This window comes from Topomyia yanbarensis, chromosome 2, assembly GCF_030247195.1.
Source record: "Topomyia yanbarensis strain Yona2022 chromosome 2, ASM3024719v1, whole genome shotgun sequence".
In the NCBI taxonomy this organism is placed as follows: domain Eukaryota; kingdom Metazoa; phylum Arthropoda; class Insecta; order Diptera; family Culicidae; genus Topomyia; species Topomyia yanbarensis.
The window spans coordinates 121,438,020-121,463,988 of record NC_080671.1 but is presented as its reverse complement, the minus strand read 5'-3'; the positions used below and the strand labels follow the sequence as shown (position 1 = coordinate 121,463,988).

At 36.7% G+C, this 25,969-nt stretch overlaps 3 protein-coding genes across 6 annotated transcripts; 2 read left to right on the top strand and 1 right to left on the bottom strand.

Moving 5' to 3' along the window:
* Positions 1-5,024: 5,024 nt before the first annotated feature.
* On the bottom strand, positions 5,025-8,023 carry LOC131679779 (X-ray repair cross-complementing protein 5). The gene is made up of 5 exons (XM_058960522.1): positions 7,768-8,023; positions 7,591-7,707; positions 7,305-7,543; positions 6,358-7,244; positions 5,025-6,013 (listed from the first exon to the last, which is right to left on the bottom strand). The coding sequence occupies exons 1-5, from the start codon at positions 7,780-7,782 to the stop codon at positions 5,109-5,111; spliced, it is 2,163 nt and encodes a 720-aa protein (XP_058816505.1). The 5' UTR covers positions 7,783-8,023; the 3' UTR covers positions 5,025-5,108.
* A 2,635-nt stretch (positions 8,024-10,658) lies between these two features.
* LOC131679774 (uncharacterized) lies at positions 10,659-21,719 on the top strand. 4 transcript variants are annotated; one of them, XM_058960514.1, is made up of 3 exons: positions 10,659-12,951; positions 21,323-21,422; positions 21,616-21,719. In XM_058960514.1, exons 1-2 carry the CDS (start codon positions 10,879-10,881, stop codon positions 21,407-21,409), a joined length of 2,160 nt encoding a protein of 719 aa, XP_058816497.1. In that variant the 5' UTR covers positions 10,659-10,878; the 3' UTR covers positions 21,410-21,422; positions 21,616-21,719. The 4 variants fall into 4 exon arrangements, with proteins under 4 accessions (XP_058816497.1, XP_058816496.1, XP_058816499.1 ...); XM_058960516.1 differs by lacking the exon at positions 21,616-21,719 and having other exon boundaries at positions 10,661-10,949; positions 12,591-12,951; positions 21,323-21,459; XM_058960515.1 differs by lacking the exon at positions 21,616-21,719 and having other exon boundaries at positions 10,664-10,892; positions 10,971-12,951; positions 21,323-21,459.
* On the top strand, positions 21,633-25,751 carry LOC131679775 (actin-binding protein IPP). The gene is made up of 5 exons (XM_058960518.1): positions 21,633-22,494; positions 22,631-23,484; positions 23,546-23,664; positions 23,839-23,899; positions 23,965-25,751. The coding sequence occupies exons 1-5, from the start codon at positions 22,096-22,098 to the stop codon at positions 24,353-24,355; spliced, it is 1,824 nt and encodes a 607-aa protein (XP_058816501.1). The 5' UTR covers positions 21,633-22,095; the 3' UTR covers positions 24,356-25,751.
* Positions 25,752-25,969: the final 218 nt, after the last annotated feature.

The following is a 25,969-nucleotide window of genomic DNA, read 5'->3' as shown; positions in this document are numbered from 1 at the left end:
GGTGTACACGGAGAAAAAGAAAAAATACTAAATAGCATAAATTTTATGAAAAAAACATATTCGATCTATTCACCCATTGAGATGCATAAAGTTGGTAATATGCTATCATAGCATAATCTGTTTTTATTCTCGGAATGCTTATTGCTATATTATTCTAACAATACATAAAATACGCTTAATCAATGGCAGATTTGTGTTTGCATGATTATTTTTTCTATATATTTTAGATTGTAAATTAAAATAATATGAAAAGAGCAAACAATTTTATTAAATATTCTCTCAATTTCATTTTAAATGCTGCCATTAATTTTAATGATAATTTAAAATATGCTTGAATGGCATAGCTACATACTAAACGAAACATATCAATGAAATTGGTAGAGCATTTAACAAAATTGCCTATACATGTATACATGTTAGAGAATCAACTTGCCCATCATCGCACTTTAGTTGCAAACGCAGAAAATATTAGAACAATCGAAAGGCACAAGTTCACTACTTCAATTTTTAATTCTAAAAAGCTTTGCTGTGTCTCAGAATGGTCGAGCCGGTCAAAACATTTGATAGCAACTAAACAATCTAGAGTTTTTCAGCTGCAGCCGTCTTTCTCAAGACTATTTAAATTGTCGGAGTTATGTCCCTTTCCCGAAACGCATTTTTTTCGCAGAAGCTTGCGGCGAACACTCCAAGACGACGCTCAACTGAAATCAAAAAGTTAAAAAAGTATTGAAGACAGATGTATTCGGGTGTACTTGAACGGTTCGGTTTCCCACAAAAAAAAATAAATTTCTGACGAAGAAGCATGTTGACAAAAAAAGTCCACGATGTTCAAAATTTTAAACAAAAATTCATTGCAAAGAATCGAAAATGTTTCTATGAAAAGTCAGTAGAATCGGCTGAATAGTTTTCGAGATATCACGTTCACCGCAACGGTTCTTTTTTCCAATCTCCATTCGGAGATAATCGCGTTTAAAGTTTTATGTTAACTTAATTCGTAGATGGAACCAGCGCGCTGCAAACGGCTGCAATTTGAAATTTCGCACAGATATTTTCGAAAGTATGTGCTTTCAGAATATGCAAAAAATCCGATTTTTTTAGCCTCAACTTTGTATATAACACCTTAAATCGTTCAAACACTACTTTTAATGCGAATCAACATAAACGCTAGAACCAATAAATATATGTGCCACATCTTTTCTTAAAGACAGACGTGCGTGAGACACAGAGTAGAACACATGCGCATAGTATTAGTGCCGCCCATTGAGCAGCTGCATCGGAATAATTTGTTTGAACTAGAGATGGCCGGGTATGGAATTTTTCGTACCCGGACCCGACCCGAATATTATTTTTGTAAGCTTACCCGAACCCGGTTTATATGAAAATACAAAACCCGAATTCGACCCGTACCCGGGCATGAAAAAAAAAATCCAAATCCGAACCCGACCCGCACCAGCACTAAAAAAATTAAAAAATTGAAACCCGAACTCGATTTTATATAAATAAATTCAACTTATTTGATTCGAAGGAGTAGGAGAGCCCGGGGCTAGTTAGCGCCATTTTCAGTTCTATCTCTTTGATTTAAGCAGATTGTGGATTATTAAAAAATTAAATCATTCACGCAATAGATTAAAACTCACTGTGAATAACGCTAACAAAATTAAGGAAATTCGCTTTTTACTTTCGAAAACTGTCATTCATTAATTCTACAAAACAAAATGAAATGCAACATATGAAGACATATTCTATCTATCTATCTATTTATATATATATATATATATATATATATATATATATATATATATATATATATATATATATATATATATATATATATATATATATATATATATATATATATATATATATATATATATATATATATATATATATATATATATAATATATATAATATATATCTATCTATTCTATCTATCTATCTATATATATATATATATATATATATATATATATATATATATATATATATATATATATATATATATAAAAGTCAATGTTTGTATGTATATGATTTATAGACTCCTAAACTGCTTAACCGATTTCCATAAAAATTTATACACAGTAGGCATTTGTTATGGAGCGTGTTTGTGTGCTATTGGTTGGGGATTATCTGCCCGCCAGATGGCGCTACGGAACAAATTGTGTTTTCTTCGTATTTCGTTGAAAATCGCAGCAACGCGCGGCGGGTATTAGCTAGTGAATACAAACGAAGAAAACCGAACTCCACGTACGCCTTCCGCGAACTAGGCGGCCCGGGCTCTCCTATTATTAGTTTATCTTTCGGCATAGTGGCAGTTTTTATAGTTCAGATGTGAGGACATGAGTTCGGTTCTTAATTTTTTATGAATATTTTATTTTGCTTCCTGTAAAGCGGGAACGTTATTATGTAGAGTTATTAGTTTCAAATAAAGTAATAAGGGATATTCTGACGTGTTATTTTATTTTAGCAAAGTTATGTTCTACCTTAATCCTTGGACGATTCGTTTAAAAGTTTTGGTTAAAATCAAATCGTGCTTCATGACAAGAGACTGGCGTATAGTGACAGACATTGCCCGGTTTACTCAATTAACCTACCTTCTGTTCACGGGGAACTCTATAGCAGTTCCAGCTCCACGGGGATGTGGTCTCGTTTCAATTTGAATTTGCTCAACGTACACAAAAAAATACATAAAAATTATTCTGTTAAAATTTGATCCCAACTCCTTTAGATCACATGTTTCGGATGATACCATCTGGACTACACTTTCGCTTTACACCGACGGTATAACTAGTGACCACAACAAAAACGTCAAGGTTTACTTGATTGAAGGTTCAGCTCGCCGGGTAGCCAGAGACAGCACCATTTTCATAACTTGCAGGGACACGAAAGTTTAATTTTGCTGTAACTATGAACTGTCTTTAGAAGAAGTTGTTCTACTTGACTGAATCTATATAATGTAGCATACAATATAGTTTTCAGGGGCACCAGGCGACATATTTATGAATTTAATGAAAATGTGTTATTTTTCATAGTTAACTCCATACAAAAATTTGAATCATTTGTGCTAAAACATGCTCCAACAGATATGATTCAGATTTAGAGTAGGAGTTCGTTGAAGAATTACGAATTTTTCCAACTTGGTTCTGTGGTATTCAATTTTTTCATACATCCTCGTGCCACCGTAGTGGGTATAGCGTAGTTGGTAAATCGATTGCCTTATGGGCAGCTCACCTGAGTTCGATTCCCAACCCCACACATAGGGTTAGAAATGTTTCTAAAGAGATTTTTCTAACCTGAAAAAAGAGGTGAATGAAGTAACATTAAAACCTCTATAACTAAAATAAAAAAATGTACCCGATGAGGGAAGTTTTTTTCCAATACATGAAATGAAAATTCTTGCGAGAATGGTTTTAATGTCCTAATAAGGACCGTTCATTGTGAATACCCGCTCGCCGTTTCCTTGCTAGTAACAGGGCGGTTTCTTAACCCATTATATCCTAGCGTATGAAATTTCATACGCAGAACTATTCATCGTTTAACGCGTATTTACTGCAGAATTTTGGCATCTAACTGCTTTATTATTGCACTAATGGGATCATTGCACCTCATATTTCATTGTGAAACAAGACAACTGCCATTTTTTATAATTTTGTTTACATTTTTGAACCGTGTATAGTTGGGGCAAATGGCGGCTGAAAAGTAAGCAATACATTTAATTGAATTTTATTGTTGGAATTCGTGCTAATAATTCCATTATGTGACAAAACGTTCCTAAAGGTGTAAAAGAAGTGTTGTTTATCAGAAAATCCGAAGAAATATTAAATAATAACAACTTAAAATTTGTTGTTTTTATTTAAGCGTACGAAATTTTTTGCGCGAGATATTTTCATTCTAAAAACCATTTTAAGCGGTGATTTTATTTTTCCCATGATCTTTGATACATTTTTTGGTGGAATTGAATATATCACTGCATTTTGCTCACTTTTTGAAACCCCTGGGTTATAATGGATTAACACATCTCTTGGCGGAGGCATTTTTGAGAGCGCTTTCCGTTGGCTATTGCTAGTGTTTCTTCTAGGAACTAACAAAGCGGGTCACCAGCAGTAAAATACTTGTGGCTTCTACAACGATGAAACGCAAATTGGGAAACTTTTCCTATAGACATTGGTATTACCCTGTCTCAGATGTTCATCGTTAAATGGGCGGTCCTAACAAATAGACCACCTATCAAGTCACCGCTAATGCTGCTTTTACGAAATCATTTTTGTCGTAATCGTATCCTCTACGGAATTTATTACACAATTGTTTAGATTGTTCCCTAATAGACTCGGAGACTTCGACTGCTGAGCATTTCGAAACGGTAGAATTTCCGCATTTTCTTACTTTTGATTAATTGGTCATAGTCAGAGCCGAAAGTCGAACTGAAAAAGAAAGTCAAAGTAGTCAACAAAAAGGCGCCAGGGATGTAATGCACTTCAGAGCAAATAAAGAGAAAAATAAAAAACGCTCTTTGCACTTTTCATGCGAACCACCACTCTTCTCTTTCACAACAATCCTCTTCACTCCGATGTATGTTGCTCCCATACGTGCATTCTACTCCATGGCTGCACACCTCAAAGAGTAGAAATAAATAGGCTCTTTAGAGTAAATCTTGGTCCCACGCGCACGGAAGCAGAGAAGGCATCCAATAAACATTTTAAAAACGTTCTTCCGATCAAACTTTATCTGAATTGTAATTATGTGACCATCAAGAATACGTCAGACAATCTTAGTTGATCCTCCTCTTCGACACCAGGTTGGTCTTCCAAGTCGCAACGCAGGTGGCGACATGAAAACTATCGAATAGGGGTTAAGAACAACTTGAAGCAATACCTGATGTTGCTCCAAATGTATGTCTGACTTGGATAGTCCATGGAGCATAGTTTGTATACCTTACAATCTTACATTACTTGACTCTCTGTTCCCGATTTACCAACCACTACCAAAACCCAGGGATATTCGGTCAATAATTCATTGGCTAAAAAATTATACTGCAGCAGATTTTTTTTAAATAACATATAATACACCAGGACTAAACAAACAGATTAAACGTTATGTCGATCCATAAAATCTACATATTAGCAAAGAGATCATCCGCATCAATATAGTCGGCATTGTCTCCTGAAGTGCTAACTTTGCTCGTAACAACATTATAAAAGTCTTCGACTTCATTAGCAGTTACTGTGCTTGCCTCACTTTCCGTGGCATCAATTAATCCGAATCGTTCTTTTACAATCACCTGTTCCCAAAACTCCTGTTTGTTGCGAGCGAGTAAGCTCTTTTTAAATTCCCCAATCCAGTTGTTGTATCGATACGGGCCAAGAATTTTCGCTTCTTCGCGGTACATCATCACAGCCATTGCTATTTTCTCTTGCTGGATGGTCATGGATTTGAAAACCAAATCAGATATGACGGTTTGAATTTGGTTACTCAGTGTTGCAAACTTCTCACCACGCTTTAGCAGTAATGCAAAATCTTCAGCGGGAGTAACAGTGCCAACTTCTATTATTGTTCGTTGATCATCTAGTTCATCCTCCAAATCAGCTTGGTTCTGTGATGAGCCGACAGCCAAAGCATCGTTTTCAATATTAATCTTAGCTGTTCTCTGTAGCCACTTGATGCGTGCATTAACTTTTATTTCTTTAAGCGGGAACAAGTTTTTCACCTCTTCTAAAGCAGCTTTCGATCTTTCCTTCACTTTAGGCGGAATACCAACAAGCTTCTTAAGCTCTTCATCCATCGCAGGAAGAGGAGCTTTAGGGTGGAGCGCTCGATGTGCGACTGATCTGTACATGTGCTGGTGGATAGGATTCAGGGTTTTGTTTAAAGCAAATGCTTCTTTACTGCCAGTTTCTTCATCTAGTGCATCCATTAAATCCATAGTATCAATCAGTTTGTCAATTGCATCGTACTGCGCTTCGGTAGGTTTGTACTTGTTGGAAAGTAGAGGGGGGAATTTTAGTAATACAAGCTCCTCTGAAAAAGGAATATAATCATTCTAATTTTTTTCAAGTGGAATTCTAATAAACTAATATTGAAAAGACTGGAAACTTTGAATTTTCCCACAAACAATTTTTCTTTAATCTACCATTTTATCCCATATACTGGATGCACGTTTTACAGAAGGTGCGTGTGCGTACAAGAAGTGTCACAAAAATACCTGTGTGAATAGAAGAACCTTGTTGGAAAGCGAGAAGGGTAGGAAAATCACGTAACATAATATTTCATAAACCGAAAATTTTAAGTATAGAATTAAAAATGAATCTATTTATCAAATATAGTTTCCAGTTACTTTTCGAAACCAAAAAATATATACATACCTTGAAAACATAATTCCAACATAATCAAACATGGGTAGCGCTTCCGATAAGTCGGCATTAAAACGTTAATTTTAGGACGTGTATCACGCCTATATACTCTGGTTGCGATCATGACCACTTCCAGTTCAATCATAGCTTTTATCAAAGCGGTCAATTTTGCCTCGGAAGCAGCACAATCTTTCCTACCAACAACGGCGTATGTTCCATTTCCGCATAAGTATTCTTCTAATATATTTCCAGCTGCAGTAAAGCCCAAACAAGACAATCTCTGCTCACCAGATTTATAATCGATGTCCATTTGACTATCATATGGTACTATAGTGGATCCGTACATGTAGCCCTTGATTAAATTTTCGTATTCAGGTTCATAGGGCTTATCGTTTTTGAAATAATCAGTTCTATACTTAACAGAAACATTAGGATCCATACTTTCGGTTTTGAAAGAACCTAATCCCTTTTCTTCGCTAATCATCAAGAACGCAGAAATGCTGATTTGTATTTTAGTTCCAATTGAAAGAACACTATTCCATGGAGCCGCCCTGGTTGCCTTTTTCTCGAAATGTATCAAAAGCAGCTCTGCAGAATCAATATTACAAAGCGCCCCATTCGATTGGTACACTATATCGGCAATAAGTTTTTCGTTGCTTCGCTGCTCTTCACTTTTCTGTTGATGTACATTGAATACACCTTGTGTATCGAATATTGCATTATCTTCGACTTCATCATCGGCTTCAAAATGTTGTACAACGCTGTCATTAATAATATTTAACTCACATGACATGTCAGTCATTTTTTTAGCAACTGATTCGATCTGATCTGTATCGAGACAGGAAGATACCGAAAGTGTAGAAACGAGAATTATTTTTAACGAGGCAAATTTTTTGGCTCTGGAACGAAATGTTGATTAAAGTATGATCTTACTAGTTACAGTATTCCAGGATAGTTACTGTGCACCAATTTTTAGAAAGTTCATTGCAACAACTAACGCATCAAACCATCCCGCATTGACCTTTGAAGGATGTTTTATTTGTTTTTCCATAATTCTTAGCATTTGCCAATTGCTTGGGCCCAGTTCAAAGGCTTCGGAAATGTTCTCGTAACCTCCGTACTCGATATTCAGCTGATTGTTGGTTTGTTCAGTGCCCATAAGAATCAACCCTACCTCATCTTGGGGCTTGCTGAAAATCTGTGCAAAACGTAGAATTTACAGCATTATAAAAAAAACTGACGTACCTTTCTTTGGATTATCTTCGAAACGCAGTGTTTTGCTCTTTCAAAGAACGATTGGTCATGTTTACCGCTTTTGACTGAAGTGTCTGCACCTATATCCAGTATTATCATGCATGCTTCCTATACAAAATATTTAAAACATGTAATGGGTAATTTATAGTTTAAACACTCGACATTTACCTTCGTTCGAGCCATTTCTAGTTGTAAATTTCAGACTAATTCTCAAATAAAGCTGTTATCTTCTTTTTCTGTTGAAATTATTTCCTTGTCCTGATACTATGGTGTAAACCAACAGAATGCCGTTTTCAATAAAATTACAATTACAATTTATAAAGCAGAAGGTTCGAAACAATCACTAATTCACACTAAGTCCAGAATTCACGAATCAACACGATAACGACGCACGACAGATTGTTGTTGTTGTTGCGTTTTGACGTTTATGGCTTGAGGGACTGTGTTGCCTCAGCACGACAGATTGTTTCAAAGCGGGATATTGTAAATACGCGGGTTATGAATAAAGTACGTACCACACTCAGAAAAAAAAAATCACATGCTAATTTTACGTGAAATAGCACGTAGACGTACGATTCTTGCATTCCAATCAATTTCATTCGCTTTCAATTCCTTCGTAAAGCAAACGTTGTTATTATGATATCTCACCCTGCATAAATGATCAGAAACTCTGTTATATGTACGATAAAATCATTTAACAACTACATGACAAGCCAAGTGATTTTCATCCATAGTAGAAAAGTTTAAGATGAAGCGATGCCAAAATCACAATATGTTCGGCATACGTTACAACATCTGTGTGCAGCTAGAACGTACTATACCGGAAGGAGATGGGACGCACCCAAGTGTATCAGCTGACTGATTGTTTACCACGTGTTTCATTTGTTTTGAATAACAAAAAGGTACAAATTTCCTAAACGAATCGATATTCCATGAAGAGAATCTATTCATCTGCTTGTGCTAACATGCTTAGATACAGTCATACAATTTCTAAGCAATCTGAAATAAGACATTCAAGTTACAAACTGCGGACAAACATCGATTTTGTATGTTATCAATATTTTATTTTCAATTTGTTTGGAAACAAGACTTGAAATTTTAATCTATACTTGGAAATCATATTTTTCTTCGCGGACCCCCAGCAACGACTTCACAACCCCCTAGGGGTCCACGGACCCCAGGTTGAGAATCACTGATTTAGATATTAGGTGAATCTCATGTTACATTTACTTTAATTTCAGAGATCGATTGAAATTATGGCCAAACTTTCGGTCTGACAAGTTCCTGGTCGAAATTTGCTAGCATAGGAAGTTACTGGTCAAAATGCCCACTTTTCAGCTAGTTAGGAATATTTTCCAGTTCATGTTTTTCAATGTTGTGAGTTAATCGAAGAATAAAATAAAAGCTCATTTTATGAAACGTTCAAAAGTAGTAATACTTTTCTTACGGCCAATTTCTTCACTTGGATGAAAACCGTTGAAAACCGATTTTCGGCTGATTGGTCACTAGCAACCCGAAAACTGGTTTTTAGCGAAACCCGGTTTTCATCCTATGAAGAAATTGGTCGTTATTATTTTATTTCCATGGTATCTGGTTCTTCAGTAAAACGTTATCTGGCTCATCAAGTAAAACCAACGAGGCTTCTATATACTGCATAACGGAAAATCTTCAGTATAGGAAAAACACATAACTTTGACCTGATGAGTTGGATTATTTTTATCTGATGAACCAGATACTGATTTATTGGTCCACATTATAAAATGTACGTGAAAAGGTTGGGGGATGAAATTCATGTATATATTCACGTAAAAGTAACGTGATTTATTTTTTGAGTGTTACATAATGTTTTTCTGCTCATGAGCGTGTTGCTATAATGGCCAAGTAATTGCCAGTCAATAAGGTATATATAGGTATGGCAGAACACACAGTTTGCTAGAGTTGAAAACAGGTATCTGTTACGCCGCCATGATTTCTATGCCAACATTTTAAACGTCGCGTTAGGGTCGATCTACAATAAACAATCAATTTCATTCGACACAATTTTGTGATAGTCGAGTTCGTTTAATTTGTTGGTGAATCATGGTCAAAAGTTTTTGTTATTCACCGATATGTCCAAAACAACACTTTTCATCAATTGGCGGTGCAATATTTGAACTTTTTAACAAACATCTAATAATTGAGGCATGCCGTGCCGTGTCTGAATAGTGAAGGTCGAGCTTCGATCAAAACAAGCAGAACAATTTGAACTGTCAGTGGGGCCCATAATTTGTGTGCCCGCTGAGATGTTGACTTATGTCAGTTCAATACAAATGGGATAGGGGTGCCATATACGTGGTTGAAAACCAAAAATATGTAAACAATCCAGAAGCACAACGGGTCGACGTCATAGCGTTCACACGATTCAATGGGAGCGGAACGACCGGTATGACGAAAGCAAGTCGATGTATTCTGTGATCACTTATGTCAGATTCATCTTGCGAATTAGAGCACTCTAGTTAGAGTGCGGCCAAGACGCGTTTGACGTATCCAAACGAGCAGAAATCTGACGTATTTCTATTGTGAATACGTCAAATTTCATGTTCGTTTGGATACGTCATGGCCTTTTGGCCACACTCTTACTAGAGTGCACGGTTAATTAAAACAACCTGCAGAATAAGTTCTTTTAACGTACTTTTGAGTTGTGCCTCGCTTTCGCACTTATTAGTGTTGTCAAAAACAAAACGAGAGATTCGACTCAGTCGAGGTCTACCGTGGGGGAAGGTACTTTTGAGTTGTTTGGGGTATACTCAAAATTAGGTAAACTCGACTTAAATTTGAGTATAAAAAACCTCTTAATGAGTTGTAATTTTTGCCGTGGTTAAATAGAAACTGCCTTCAACACGGTTTACCTAATTTTAACTTCCTCCACGATACGGCAAGATTGAGTCAAAGGAACTCAATTTTAGATCGTTTTTCGTTTCCGTGTGCTCTATTACGAATACCAAAGTGCCATCTTCGCCATACCTGTATATACGACATTGATTGCCAGCGTGTGTTGTGTGCAGTCAATGAAATCTGCCGATATTCATCAAACGTTGGACTGTATTAGCTGCTTATAGGCCAGGTAAATTTCTTGTTTTATTTGTTTTCAAAACATCTGATGGCGCAAAGAAAACGTTAGTGAATTTAGGTCGTACAAATCCTTAAAACGTTTTTTTAGTTTTATTCATGTGATTAGTATATTTAATGCATGTTTTCATGCCTTGATGGTCAGTTGACCAGTGATCATTAAGCGCATATATGCGCAGAAGTTCGTACGTGTGCGCTAAAATAAAACGGCAGTATCGAGCTCACGATTCCTTTCAAAAAATGTCAGTGAAACTATTAAAAAGTTGGATTATTCCAGACAGGACATTTTATCCATATAGTTTATATAGTATCGGTGATAACACTAAAACTGTACTTATGGTATCTAGCGAGAACCAGATATACACACTAGTATTTAAAAATATAACGGAAATATTTGAATCTGATGAAGCACCTCACAAGACTTCATGCATTAACCTGCACGGAACTGTTTCCGATACAGTCGTTACTTCTCATAACACTATCAGTAGGAAGGACGACGGAAAACTGATTGTGTTTAAATCGTTTCGCGAATGTGAGCCAGTAGGAGGTATAGCAGGCGTGAAGGCGATTTGTTCAACCAATAATGGTGCTAAGTTGTTACTGATGCGTTTAATAAACCATGACCAGCTGCAATTGGAACTACTAGACGATGTATCGGATCAAAGCGTACCTCAGCCTTTAAAAATATACGATCTATCGTGGGAAAAGACATCTTTCGAAACAAGCAGAAAGGATCAGTCTCATAAAGTCGCAACGGTTTACGTAAGCAAGGAAAATCTTAGATTTTTTCAGAGATTTTTCAACTGTAAAGATTTGTCGTTGGGTACTGAACAAGTAGTATTTACGATTGACAACGGACTGTTTTGGATAAAAGAAATAGCTGATACCTATGAAGTAGTGACTTTGAAACTTTATCCTGCAAGCATCAATGAATTTGGTTTTGCTTCAAGCACTGGGTGCTTTTCTGTAATTCTTGAAAACGCTATGCTAGCTATCTACTGTATTTCTGAAGATCCAGGAAATTTGTTAATACAAGAACAGAAAATATTTCTAGGGCCAAATGTTGAAAGTTTTCAATTCATATCAGATCTAGGCATGATCATCTATTCAAATGGTGATAATATTGTTCAGTTACGTTACTTTTATTCTGAGCTGAGCAAATCGATACAAAGCGAATCTAAAGAAATTTCTATTGCTGGAGTAACAGGTATTACATATTTGAATTTCGCGCGAACCGCTATATGTATAACAGAAAATTGTCTGATATATGCAATTTCAATCACGCCATTCAATGCAAATCAAGAGCAGCAGAACGGTTATTTCGAGTTAACAGATGAGCTTTTGACGCAAGCTAAACAAATGACCTGCTACCTAACAAACGAGCTGAACACAAGCAAAAAAATTACTCACTTGATCGAACAAAAACAGTTACATTATGATGTTCTGACGCGTGCCTCGAATATGTCATTGTACAGAAACCTCATAAAATCCACATTACTTTTTCACAAAAGGATACCTGATATACAGTACAATACTTTATATCTGGGTGAATCATTCATGGATACATTTTGTTGTGTGGTCAGCATTGATTTTACAAACGATTTTCAACAACTCCTTATCCGACAGAAACATTGGATTTTATCAGCGATTTTTGGCAAAATGCAGTACCGTATAAAACTGAGTACAATTAATTATTTTGAAGGATTGATTCAGCTCGTCCATCCTATTACTAAGCGGAATTTGAAAATGCAAGGTTTTCCAGACGTTAGTATAAGTTTAAGTTCGGTAATGTGTCACTTTCATGATTGCCTCAGCATACAAATCCCAATTGATATTAGCAACGCAACAAATATCAGTTCGTTATTCGAAGCAAATCTTTGCAGTATTTACGAGAATATGACTGTCTATGAGGATGACCTCCAGTACATGGTCTGCGCCTTAGTTAATCGATATGAACAACGATCTAATATCGCGCCCGTAATTGAATGCAGCTTCGAAAAAAACAATACTAATGTCACAGATTTTCTAAATGATGCCGACATTCGCGTCCCCAGTGCTATTTCTGAATCTACAGAATTACTGTATCTTCACATTGGTGGCTTAGTAGTTAAGGTTCACTGGAATCCATTGCATCGGAATAAGATAAGATTGGCTTCAGATGCTCCATTCATTATCTTGCTGCTGAAGATGGCATACTACCGAAAATGTATACAGCAGCTTACTTTACAATCTACATCTTTGAAGGTAAGTTCCCTAATATGCCACAATATTTGCCTATACTCGAACTCACTATAACTTAAACTCGTATGTTCATTGCTGAATAATTCAAACATAACACGGCAGATAGAAATACGCATTTGACCTGGGTTCCGTGGGATACCTCTTTTCAAATTTTTCATTGTTAAACATCCATATTGCCCATTTAAGTCAAATATTTTTTTGAGGCACCCAAAAATTTGCTTAATTATACTGTATATAAACACTATGTAGTTTTCTATTTTTTGTCGCATGCCTTCCCATAGTGCAACGTTTCAAAGGAACACACGCCACAAAAATATTCACTATGGATTTAGTTTTACCTATTCCAACGCTGTTGCTGTTGCCGTGTTTTAATAGCTCGAATAAAATCCATAATGAATATTTTTTGTGGCATATGTCTTATCGCCTCGTGTGCTTACAGCTTTTTACTAAAATTATAGGAAAACATCAGACAAAAAATAAATTCGTCTTTTGAACCCTACTTACACTGCCCATAAAAGCATAAGAGTCCCATACTGAAAAACAGCAAACCGAAAAAAACACTATTGATGGTTATTGCCGTAACATTATTTTTATATTTTTATGCGATATTTTGATTCCTTACATCCTTATTGTAAATAATGCAACTGGTAATTTTTGCGTCATGACCAGCATAACCTAAATCTTGCAAATGTGGTCAAATTTTCACACAATTTTTCTGGGACTCAAGAATACAGTTCTCGACAAACATATGATTACGGCTTAAAAGCTAACTGTCAAAATTCTCTTTGAAAGGAAATTCCGGACTAACCGTTACTTGCTAAACGCAGTTCATAGCAGTTAAGGTTCAAGTTACCTTTTTTGAGCATGTGGTAGAATTGAACGTTTGGTGGTATGCGTAGGAAAAAATGTGTTCAGCTTTCCGACCAGATTATCCATTTAAACCTTTTCAATACTCTAAAAGAAGAATATCAGTCGATTTATTTGATCATTACGATTCAACTCATGCAAAATACCTGCTGAAAAAACAATTGGCTTAGCTAAATGGTGCGTTTGAAAAAGTGGCTGTGGTTTTTTCATTACGCAGTTTTGTTGCGTATTTCAGCACGGTGTGGTAGTGTGACAAAAAATCACAGCAACTTTTTCAAAAGCACCATTTAGCTAAGCCGATGGTTTTTCCAGCATGCATTTTGCATGATTTTAATCGTGATGATCTAATAAATCGACTGATATTCTTCTTTTAGAGTATTGAAAAGGTTTAAATGGATAATCTGGTCGGAAAGCTGAACACATTTTTTCTTACGCATACTACCAAGCCTTGAGGTAACTTGAGCCTTAATGTAAGAAAAAACATTTGTTTACTATTGATATCTGTGATTGGTGAGTAACGGTATGTCCGGATTTTTTTTTCAAAGTGAATTTTAACAGTTGGCTTTTAAGCCTTAATCATATGTTTATCGAGAGTTATTCTCGATGATGCCACGGGTACATTATCAATATGAATTATATGAGAAATCTATTATCTCACTACTAGGCGAATTACTTCGTGATCTTTGGATTCATATACACTGAGAAACAAAAATATGGATAGTTAGCATACTTTCTATTCCCGTTTCTTTTCTTCTGCTGTGATTTTTATGCATTTTCATGCATAAACTTCTAGTAAGCATTCAATGAATGGATAGACCGAATATGTCCAATGCATTAAATTTACAGCAGAAGAAACGAGAGGCAGATAGAAAAGTATGCTATCGATGCATAAATAAAATTCTGCGTGTACCATTCAAACACCACCTCACGGCTGAACGCAACGCGTAATCCAGTAAATACATCAGCCATGGAAAAAAATTATTTTGATGTGAGCTTATACAATATTTTGTCTTGGAAATGACCGTTATTGTTAGTTGAGAAATAGTTCTTTCATTGTTGAATTAATTCAGCAAATGTTTTCGAATTCCTTGAATCAAGTAAATGTGTTTTCATATCCCGATATTCAAAATCGGTTTAGTTTTGTCCGTAAAACACCAGTAAAGCAATACTCTTTATGTAACGGTCTCATTTTTTGCTTTTGAAAATTGGTAAGAAATAAAAATATAAATAACATTCATTATTTTTGCCGCTCGTGAACAGATTTTGGTAATCTGTTGATTGTAGGAAAAAATATTTTTAATATGCACTCTAATTATGCGTAACTAAATTGTTTTGTTTGAAAGTTACAAGTTTAAAACATGTCGTGTTTTGACAAAATCCCAGAAAGTAAACAACATATTCAAAAATAAAAAAGCGTCAAATTGTCACGTTAGGCCCTTCGTTTGGAACAGTTTCGTTAGGGCATGTTCTGGAGCGTTTTATTTTGTATAAGAGTTTTAAAGTAGAACTGAAACATTCACATCCCCAGTAGCTAGGATAGGATTCGCCAGCTGGCTTCTTATATTTTGCTAATCCCTGCTGAAAACGACATACCCCCACTCGACCAATGTTGCCAAAATATTTGTTTTCTTACAGTCGTGTCCAAAACTTAAATTGTTCTGATTAAAATATTCTATATTATGCATCAATTTCACGCTCCGGGAAAAACCAATGATGTAGTCTTTATATCCGCATTTAAATGATCATTACGGGTCTTCCATCAGAATACAGCAAAGCAAAATAATATATATTTGTTGTTGGCCATTACGAAAAATATTTCCATGCTCTTCATTTTTGTAAGTTGCTTTCTGAGTCGAGCAACCTCATTCACAAGATCAATCTTCTCTGTTCGCATTTGGTTTAAATATTCTAAAACTACTTTTTTGCAAGGCTTAATTTTTGTTTAGTTTGTATAGGTGTTTAGGTTTGTTCCCAAGTTTGTTCCAGTACTTCATGTGATTTTTTCGGAGAAAACAGCAGTAGAAAATAACACGCTTCTATTTACACCGATGATTGATGCAGTTGAAAACTGTAAAATTCAACTGTATCGATAATACTAAAAGAAGAACAACAAGCGATTTCCAGGATAACTTTCTCACGGTTTGCCCCAAAGTATTGCGAATCTTTTCTTAAATCCACATTGCGACTTTTCAGCCATGCGCCACCGGGCCGTGCGTTGAATTACGCGCCCATCTAGTTTGCATCAGTGCGAGTGAGAAAAATTTTTGACGTTTGTTTTTGTTTCGACCGCACTCGTGTGTATCCCATATAGCAACAACTCGACGAAATGCTATATTATCTCGCGATAGACAATACTCCCAACTTACTCGGCGCTGGAACAAAGACAATTTTTACATGAAGTTGAAATAATTTTCATACTTAGGCTAAATAGTCAGTTACTCGGTTAGACTTCGAAAAGAGACATTTCCGCATTAATCCGCACACCGCGCTACCGGATCTCTCGGAAACCTGTAGAACTTCAGTTCTGGATAATATGTTTGAATTCGTCTGCCAGAAAATGCCTTGCACTTCATAATTACAGACGGACGTTATGGAAAGAAAGCGGAATCTCAAGAAAACAAAAAAAGCAAAACGGTAAACAAACGTCGTTTTACGTTTTATATCACAATACGACAACACTTCCAAGCAGCCCTTTAGTACTTTTAGTTTCCAAGCCGAACGTTTGCCAATGTCACTTTCGTCCAATCACGAGCTGGTTCAGAATTGGTTCAAAAACAGGGGACAGAGCTGGCGGATCCTATCCTAGCCCAGTAGAGCGTTTTGTTTTATAATTTCGAACAGTTTTGTTTTACAATTTAAAACTGTTCTACGACGCCGTTCTATTTGTTGCTGATTTTAAAACACGTTTAGGGCATGTTCAGGAGTGTTTTAGTTCAAGATTCATAATTTTGACAGTTCTATAAAACTGAAAATGTTATAACTAGAACTTGCTGTCCCCAGCAGCAGTTTAAACGGGTGTTCTATTTAGTTTAAAATACATGTCTCGCCATGCTTTCAACGTTACTGTATTTAAATTTATTTTTCCCCAGTCTATCGGGTATAAGTGTCTGCGCTGAGTACTCTCCATATTTCTAAAACACACCCCACACACTTTGACTCGCTACAATTCGTTATACTTTCTCGTGCTCAAATATTGTATTTTTTATTCATGTATAAAAATTTTTCTCTTCAGATTCGCAAACTGCCCGAAATATTTTCTCATGAGAGAGCATTTAACAATAAATGTTTCGCGTCTAACATCTCTGATGATCAATTTATTTTTCATGATAATCATCAATAAACCAAGTCAAAGTTAATTTGTCGGAAAATATTGGTTCAAACGAGTTAAAATCTCCGGGAAGTAGGGACAATCTATCAACGATGGTATTCATATGGTAATGGTATACTAGCGCCACTATCAAATCAGTGGTACATTTATGAAACAAGTAGATTATTCTGTCAGATTGTCCCCGGACTGAGCCGTTGCATGATCCGGATTCCATCACGAAATTACATGAATTTCCATGATGTTAAGGCACTGGTTTAAAAAAAATCAAGCCGTGAGCGGATTTGTACAAGTTTGGAGTCGCTACGAGAACTCCATTAGAGATGTCGAAGCATCTCTACTGGCGCGCATACTGTACTAGCTAATGATGTGACATCCAGAAAGCGTCAGAGAATTTTAATTGATTGATTTATTTATTGTCGATAAAATATTGTATACACTTAACCCTTTCATGCCCAACTTTTTTCTAGTGCAGGTAGGGTTTCAAAACTGTTTTTTCTTGAAAATGGTGGTCTCAAGAAACACGAAAAGCCTTTTTTCATAAAGATAAGTGCTTCCCTAGCAGTGCTAGAAGCTGTTCAATTTTTACCTTTCAATGCTCAATACAATTCTTCTAGAATATTTACAATATTTCACTTGCGTGAAAAACGTGACCAAAGACAGTCTAAATTGATAAGTTTTATCTGTTTTCAATAATATTGCAACATAACGAAGATACCAAACTAAGTCTACTAGTTAGCATAATTAGCTAACTAACGCAGCAAGTTAAATCCGCTTACAAAATCTTTTCTTTGTTTTGCTAGATTACAAATTTGCGAATCGAAAAACTTACCACATGAAAAACCGTGTGAAAAGCAACTTGTGTGGATTTAAATTTACACCTTTATTCTTGTTTATGACGAACGCTAGATTCGTTCGAAAGTGGTTTGTAGTCTCGTTTATCCATTATATCCTAGCGTATGAAATTTCATACGCAGAACTATCCATCGTTTAACGCGTATTTACTGCAGAATTTTGGCATCTAACTGCTTTATTATTGTACTAATGGGATCATTGCACCTCATATTTCATTGTGAAACAATACAACTGCCATTGTTTATAATTTTGTTTACATTTTTGAACCGTGTGTAGTTGGGGCAAATGGCGGCTGAAAAGTAAGAAATACATTTAATTGAATTTTATTGTTGTAATTCGTGCTAATAATTCCATTATGTGACAAAACGTGCCTACAGATGTAAATGAAGTGTTGTCTATCAGAAAATCCGAAGAAATATGTCAAACAACTTAAAATTTGTTGTTTTTATTTAAGCGTACGAAATTTTTTGCACGAGATATTTTCATTCTCAAAACCATTTTAAGCGGTGATTTTATTTTTCCCGTAACCTTTGATACATTTTTTGGTGGAATTGAAGATATCATTGCATTTGACTCACTTTTTGAAACCCCTAGGTTATAATGGGTTATTCAAATGGGCTTACTATTCGTACGAATCGCTTTCGAACGAATCTCGCGTTCATCGTAAACAAGAATAAAGGTGTTAATTCTCATAAGAATGGAGGAACATTATTGTTTTCTCTAATCAATGGGTTTTGATGTTCGTCAAAAAAATTAAACGTAATGCTACTTCGCACAACTTCAGACCCTACCCTCGCCCTCGTCGACTTTGTCACAAACCGGTCCACCCGGTCAATTGTTTTTCCACCAACTATTTTGCATGATTTGAATCGTGAGAATCTAATAAATCGACTGATATTCTTCTTTTAGCGTTGAATAAATGCTTTATATGGATAAATCGGTGACAAAGTTGAACGCATTTTTTCCAACGCATATCAAGCGTTCAATTCGTGTAGACGCTCACCGAAAGTTATTTGAACCTTAACAGCGGTTTACGTTGTTGTGAAAACTTCCATTTGAAACAGAAGTTGGTCCAATTAGTCTAGCCATTTCCATGAAACCGATGTAATTGTTATGTTAAATTTGGATACTTTCGCCGGGGCCTCCGGTACCGTCGAGGGTGGCCAATGTAGCCAAAGAGACTTTGAATGATTGTTCGTGACTTAGAACTACGAATCCAAGCAGTTGTGTTCACATTTTTGTAAAATTTTCACCTTTATTCATTCATCACAGTACCCGTTGATATTTGGTTTTTCTGTATGATCGTACTCATCGCCGATAATTCAGGAATTAGACGTCGGATCCACACAAACTTTCATAGCAGCCGATGAAAGCGTTGTGCCTTTCATTTAAGACTAAGTTTGTGAAAATCGGATCAGAAAACTCCGAGAATTTCTATGTAACCGTGCTCTTCACCTCGTAACTCCGGAACCAGATGTCAGATCAAAATGAAATTCAATAGCAACCGATGGGAATATTATACCTTTCATTTCAATCTTTGTACAGATCGGTTCAGCCATCTCTGAGAAATAGATGTGGAATTTTTTTATCCGCACATGCACACACATACATACATACATACATAAATACGCACATACATACACACAGACTTTTTTCGATCTCTACGAACTGAGTTGAATGGTATATGAGAATCAGCACTCCGGGCCTCTGTTAGAAAGTCGGTTTTCGAAGCAATTGCATAACCTTTCTATATGAGAAAGCCAAAAAGTTATTCTGAAAAATTAGGGTGGACGTATTAATATGGGACACATTGTATTTTCCCATAGTACCAATGTCAAAAACTTCAAGCAAGGCAGAGGTCCAAAATTGTCCAAATGATATGAAATTTGGCATCTGAGCTTACATTGATATTTGTCACAATAGTAGTCCTTTGAGATTTCAATAGTGAGGTTTTTAGCAATGCCCCAATGCGGGTGCGACGGTGGCCAGAGGGGGGGGGGGGTGGAGGTGTTGCTGAAAAGTGGAGGTGTAAGGGTAAGTGGGGGAGGGGCGATGCTACACCCATCTGCATATTATACCTTCCATTTGGGACTTGTTTTGGGAAAAACGGTTCGGTCATCTCCGAGTAATCGATGCGCAATTGTTGGTCACACACATACACACATACGCATACACACGTTTCCCGAACTCGACAAAGTGAGTCGAATGGTATAAAAGTGTCGGCCAACAGTTTCAAGCAATTCGTAACTCATTTTAATTATTTTTGCATCATTTATACATATATCGATTATACCGGTTTATATATGGCCTGCGTTAAGCCAAACCGAGCTAAGCGCCATAATTTTTTTCGTGTATTTTTCGTACCAAAATTAATTTTTCGATAACTTATCATTTACATAGAAAGTTAAAGAACACTGGCTTGCTTTCGTTTACTATTTGGGTTCCCAAAACATAACAGATATTAGAGTTCCTGGTGCTACATTGGATGCTGGAGCGATTTTAGATAAAGTACCTCAAAATGGCGCTTGGTCCTCTTTGGCTTAACACAGGCCATATGAATTTCACATGTGGCCACATACTTCAACCCGTAACACAGGAACCACAACTCCGATTCAAAGAAAATTTAATAGCATTCAATAGGGATGTTGTGCGGGAGATGATATTCTGGAAAGTGGAATTCTGGGGAATGTCTTTCTGGGGAATGATTTTCGGGGCAATAGTATACAATCGTATTCTACTTCAAAAGCAAAACTTTTCTGGCAATGAGCAATGGAGCATTCTGGGGAGTGGTACATTCTGGGGAATAGTATATTCTGGGAAATGATATTCTGGGGAATGGAATTCTGGGAAATGGCTTTCTGGGAAATGATTTTTGGGGGAATAGTATACAATCTAGGGCCCTATTCTCGCAGTCACGTCACCTAGTGACTAGAAGGAAATTTTATTCTAGTCACTAGGTGGCGTGACTGTGAGAATAGGGCCCCTATTCAGGTTTTAATCTAATAGGTCATATGGTCGGTGTTAAGTCAGACCGGACTAAGTCGCAAAACATAAAAAAATGAGATAATTATGTCACTGGATAGGAAATTTCGTCAGCTACATTCGACTTTTGCCTGATTTGGAATATGTAACAATAATCAAGAATTATGACAAAAATTAATTTTCAATTATAATGTAAAGGATGCTACGATTCAAACTTTAAACTCGTTTTTCTCGAAATCAATATTTTGTCACTTAGTCCGGTCTGACTTAACACCGACCATATGCCCTTGACAATGCGAACAATAATTTATTGACAGCATTTAAATTTAAATTCATCTATTTCAGGCCATCCTGCTCCAGGTTGCACAGTGCGAAGTACAAAGGGGAGACCTAATTTCATACTACCGACAAATAAGGACAGCCACCACATGATAGCAGCACACATGTATGAAATTTTATGGTTCAATTGTATATTAGGCAGGCCGCGCTAAATATTTGAATGCACGAAATCAATTTTGTGCAGTTGTTCTATATTCAACTGCACCTTTGAAAAGAAATGCAGCAACTACAACTGAGCCTCCGCACGTCTGACAGCGTTTTTATATGACGTTCTCCAACTTTCTGCTATCCATTTTCAGTGACAGACGCATGGACCGAATTGAACGATTGTGTTTGTTGTGTATGTATATAATGTGTAAAGAAATTGTATTCATTTATTGCATGAGTAAAAGAAAGTAATAGGGTTAAGCTCGTTAAGCTAACATAACATCGATATCCTAATCATTGTAATTAAATGCACAGTGAGCTGTCCACAAAAAATCCTAAATATTTATTAGCTACATGTGTGTGCAATGTACATCGTTGTGTCTTCCTGTATGAGATAAAGTGATTACTATCGCAAACGCCATATCACTGGGCGTATACCTGATATTTGTGTTAATTAATTAAAAAATACATTCCATCTGAAACAGTTAAAAATACTGCATATCCATACAAAACCATGTTCTACTACTGCGAAATATACTCATTTTAAGAAAATATAATCTGGCTAAAAGTGTCGATTGTTTGTGATTTGCTTCCTCCCGAGGGTGGTAGATTTCACCGATTCAGACTGCGATATGCCTCCATTGAACAGCTACAATGGAAATGGCAATGCTAGTGATATTATCTGTTCGCTCACACAATCACAAATGGCCATCGATCAGACCAATGACTGTACTGCCGGAGTACGACCCATCTTCACTTGCTCGCAGTATCCCCAGAAGGTTCTGTTGAATCTGAATGCTCTGCGGCAAAATGTGCGCTTCTGTGATGTGGAAATTGTGGTCGGCAATACAACGATTCAGGCCCACCGGGCAGTGTTGAGTGCTGCTTCCGCTTATTTTGAGGCAATGTTCCGACCAGAGCTGGGTCTTAGCGAAGGGAAGCAGAAATCTGTAACGCTGCACTCAATCCGGGCAGATATCTTGATGCTGCTGATCGATTTCATTTACACCGGACAAGTAGAGATTAAACAGGTAACTATTCGATCTTTATTGGCAGATGGGGGATAGCATTGAAAATGCTGCTTAAAGCAATTCAGATTTTTTTTTCAAAACAGCATGATTTGTTCTGCAAAATAACTGCAGTAATACTATACTTTTTGTTTGACAGAGTAACGTCCAGGAGTTGTTGGCGGCCGCCGACATGATCCAGTTGCCGGAGGTCGTCGACGGATGCTGCGAATATCTCTGTCGGGAACTTCATTCGTCCAATGCACTAGGAATTCTACGCTTCGCGGAAGCCCACAACTGCCGCCAGCTTGCTGAAGCTGCTGCCACGTATGTATACACCAACTTTCCCAAAGTTTCCCTAGAAGATGAACTACTGGACGTTCCGCACTTGATGCTGATGAAGGTTATTTCATCCGAATCATTGAGAGTAGATAGTGAATTTCAAGTGTTCAAGGCAGCTTTGCGTTGGATCAAGCACGACGTCGTTCCTCGTAGGCGATACGTTTTCGAGATTTTGGCACATGTGCGTCTAGCGTTGGTACCTGTTGGACTAATCGATCAAGCGATTGCCGAATGTCGCGATGTTTCGCTAAAAATAGCACTGCGTTCGGTCCGGAAGGATTTAACCTCCAAACGCGGTCAGCTTGTAACTCTTCGCGTTTGTCCACGAGTTTGTGCCAAAAAGAGTATCTACATAATAGGAGGGTCCAGGCGGGAGCAATCTGCCGGATGGACACCAGCAGACTGTATCTTTGAAAGCGTGATCAAATACGACATATTCCGACGCGAGTGGGTTGAATCAGCTCCAATGCAGATAGGAAGAATATTACCAGGGGTCGCCACACTTGGTGGTAAGATATTCGTCATCGGAGGTGAACGGGGCAGTCAGATATTGGCTAATGGAGAAGTCTACGATACACAGAATAACAACTGGGAAGCAATGGCACCCATGATTGTACCTCGGTGTGAATTTGGGCTGTGTGCTTTAGGAGGTACCTTGTATGCTATGGGCGGGTAAGATCATTTAATTTTCAAACTGGTATAAACGTTATTGATTTCATTTATGCTCCGGTAGGTGGATTGGAGAAGATATAGGAGGTTCAATTGAATGTTATGATCCAATGAGGAATGTGTGGAGAATGGTGGGAGATCTGCCCGAGCCCAGGTTTAGCATGGGGGTCGTCAGTTTTGAAGGTTAGTTTATGCATGATTTTGATGACCTTCCATCCCGAATAAAATGATATTTGCTTTTTTGCCCGGTTGTCCGGTATGGGCTAGATGAATATGTTGATTTAATTAATTCTCGCAAAAATGTCATATTTTCTTTCAATCGATTGCATATCAGTAATCTGATGTATTTATTCGAAGGTCTCATTTACATTGTTGGAGGATGCACAACATCCAGTCGCCATTTGCCGGATCTGATAAGGTATGTAGGCGTTAGACTTTTGCTTTGCTCGTTTAAAATAAGGACTCTATTTTTTATAATTTCAGCTACAACCCGGTTACTCACGAATGGAACAATCTTGCTCGGATGAGAACGGCTCGCTGTCAAATGGGGGTGGCAATACTAGATCGATATCTATATGTCATTGGGGGTAACAGCAGCCAACAGGAGGTGCTCTGTACCGTAGAAAGGTATTCTTTCGATGAGAATAAGTGGTCATCAGTAGCACCCATGTCGGTTAGCAGGGCAAGTCCAGCAATAGCAGCAGCCGACGGTTTACTGTATGTGGCAGGTGGAGATCAGCCATGTGAGATAAATTTCTATCGCGCACAGGTGACAATAGCATCATTTGAGTGTTATGATCCAATCAACGATCACTGGAAGCAATGTCCCGATTTGCCTACTAGTCGTTCTGAGGCGGGTGCTGTTGTGGTTTGAGGGAATATTTCATTACATTCATTTTGCCTATCAAAATACCAGTTAGTCCGCCAAAGTTATGATTCGCTATTCATATTATTTTGTGCATATTTTTTCCACGCGATAGTCAAAAATTGAGTAGAAAGATATGGCAGTTTTAAACGAAGCTAGTGCAGGAGAAGATATGAACGGTTTAGGTTAATTGTCGGAAGGGCAGCTCAAATCTCTTTATTCGTGAAGTGTAAATGCGGTCTGAAAACTAAAGGTAAAACTTGGACTGAGTTCCGCCGACTAAAGTAGAATCTCATGTGTAATAACCGGTTAAAGAAATAGCCGTCGTACTGCGCGATGAAATTTTATATTGAAATTCCTAAATAAGTATGAATTATCTTTATCAGAATTTTACATTAATAATTCCTTCCTTTTTAAGGGAACTGTAGGGGATTTCTACATCGAAGGGCCTCAGTGCAAATTTAATACTTCAAGTTTTTAGTCGCCTTCTTGACTTCAATAGAATTTCAGAACATTTCCGTATCGACTATTAATTTCAGCCGTTAATATATGAGTAATGATATTTTGGAATTGATTTTTACTAAAAATTACATCCAACCAAATAATTGATCTATAAACTGCAAACAATGGTGATGAGCCTTATTCTAAAAAGCGAAGTATTGATTTTTTGAGCGAATGTGGCTAGACAGAGTCCGACTACCGTTCGATTTTGTTACCATCACAAATCACATTCGATCGGAAGAGCAACTACATATGATCAGGGGCGGATCCAGAAAAAAATTTCGGGGGTGTCCGAAATTTTGATTTTAAAATGTTCATTGCACAATACGTAATATAATAATAACCTAATTTAATTAAAATCAGTTTTGTTGGTCGAATCTGGTTTGGAATATTTTTGAGTTTAGAATGAATTGAAATAGAAACTATTTTAAATTTTCTCAACCAGTTAAAATTTTTGAAGGGGGGGGGGGGGTCCGGACCCCAAGGACCCTCCCCCTGGATCCGCCACTGCATATGATGTAGAATAAGGTCAATTATCTTAGCAACATATTTACTAAAAAATTCCGATCGACTGTTAGAGACTAGAGCACGTTTTGTATAACACATGTTATCCCACCTCACCTTAATGTTTATTTAAAATCAAATTTATTTTATTATTAGCACCACTTGTAAAACAAGCGTATTAACCAAAGATTTTCATAGCTACATACATTGTGATTGATCGAAATGTTGTAAAAAATAAACGTAATAAAGTTATTGTGTTGAAAGCTACGAGCAAAGATAAACTATAAAGGACGAATTTGTGTGTTTACATGAGTGTAAACTATGTTGGTGTATAAAAACAAACAAACCTGCTTCACAATACTTTTTTTTCTAATAAACATGTGTTCGTATTTCACTGAAAGCGAATGGCGTTCTATTTGCTAGTGAACTTAAAATGAAAATAGGCCCAACAATCCACTAGCAGACAAGATTCATTGAATTTTTGTTAAATTATTAAATAAATCATTTACAGATCCCTGTCCAGGTACTGTTTTTTTTTGTAAAATTAAATGAGCAAATATTAACTACAGAAAGTTTAGCTTATTTTTAGTGAAATGTATTAACACTATAAACTTTTTC

Coding starts and splice junctions, on each gene's coding strand:
- LOC131679775 (XM_058960518.1), top strand. CDS start 22,096: ATGCCTCCATTGAACAGCTACAATGGAAATGGCAATGCTAGTGATATT. Junction 22,495..22,630: donor GACAAGTAGAGATTAAACAG/GTAACTATTCGA, acceptor TTTGTTTGACAG/AGTAACGTCCAGGAGTTGTT. Junction 23,900..23,964: donor CATTTGCCGGATCTGATAAG/GTATGTAGGCGT, acceptor TTATAATTTCAG/CTACAACCCGGTTACTCACG.
- LOC131679779 (XM_058960522.1), bottom strand. Junction 7,245..7,304: donor TTTCTAAAAATTGGTGCACA/GTAACTATCCTG, acceptor ATTTCGTTCCAG/AGCCAAAAAATTTGCCTCGT. Junction 6,014..6,357: donor GTTGGAATTATGTTTTCAAG/GTATGTATATAT, acceptor TTCCTTTTTCAG/AGGAGCTTGTATTACTAAAA.
- LOC131679774 (XM_058960514.1), top strand. CDS start 10,879: ATGCGCAGAAGTTCGTACGTGTGCGCTAAAATAAAACGGCAGTATCGA. Junction 12,952..21,322: donor TACAATCTACATCTTTGAAG/GTAAGTTCCCTA, acceptor CATCTATTTCAG/GCCATCCTGCTCCAGGTTGC.